Source organism: Myotis davidii, unplaced genomic scaffold, assembly GCF_000327345.1.
Source record: "Myotis davidii unplaced genomic scaffold, ASM32734v1 scaffold172, whole genome shotgun sequence".
Classification (NCBI taxonomy): Eukaryota; Metazoa; Chordata; class Mammalia; order Chiroptera; family Vespertilionidae; genus Myotis; species Myotis davidii.
Genome location: NW_006284343.1, coordinates 3464066 through 3464535, shown reverse-complemented (window position 1 = coordinate 3464535; position 470 = coordinate 3464066). Strand labels below are relative to the sequence as shown.

Genomic DNA, 470 nt, shown 5'->3' with positions numbered 1-470 from the left:
CCACTTGAGGGCCTCGTCCAGCGTGCTGGGGGGGCCCGGGTCCCTCCACACGTCCAGCCACCAGTAGAAGGGGATGCCCGTCAGCAGGGCGGCACCCAGGACGATGGAGATGTCCCGGCGGGCCCGGCCCGGGGAGGAGGCCGCCCGGTGGTGCAGGGGGTGGCACAGGGCGCTGTACCGGTCGAATGTGAGCAGCACGGCGATCCAGACCGAGGCGTGGATGGCGGCAAACTCGAGTATGTTCACGGTGTGCGCCACGGAGCGGGGCAGATCCCGGGCCAGCACGGCGCCCTGCAGGAGAAAGCCCACGAACACGATGACCACCTGGGTGACGATGTCCGAGGCCGTGAGCGCCAGCAGGTAGTAGTACACCGGCTTCCGGGTCCTGGCGGCGAGGCGGGCCAGGGCCACTGTGGTCAGGAGGTTGACTGGTGGCAGCCGCGGGCGCAGAGGGGAGAGGTCAGAGGCGT

At 70.2% G+C, this 470-nt stretch overlaps 1 protein-coding gene across 1 annotated transcript in view; it reads right to left on the bottom strand.

The window, feature by feature from the left end:
- Positions 1-470, bottom strand: part of GPR142 (G protein-coupled receptor 142) — a gene marked incomplete at its 5' end in the record, with an annotated part of 8385 nt that overhangs the window by 5188 nt on the left and 2727 nt on the right. Inside the window, one exon of the mRNA XM_015570517.1 lies at positions 5-428. Coding sequence (XP_015426003.1) covers positions 5-428 — 424 coding nt within the window. The remainder of the gene's footprint in view (positions 1-4; positions 429-470) is intronic.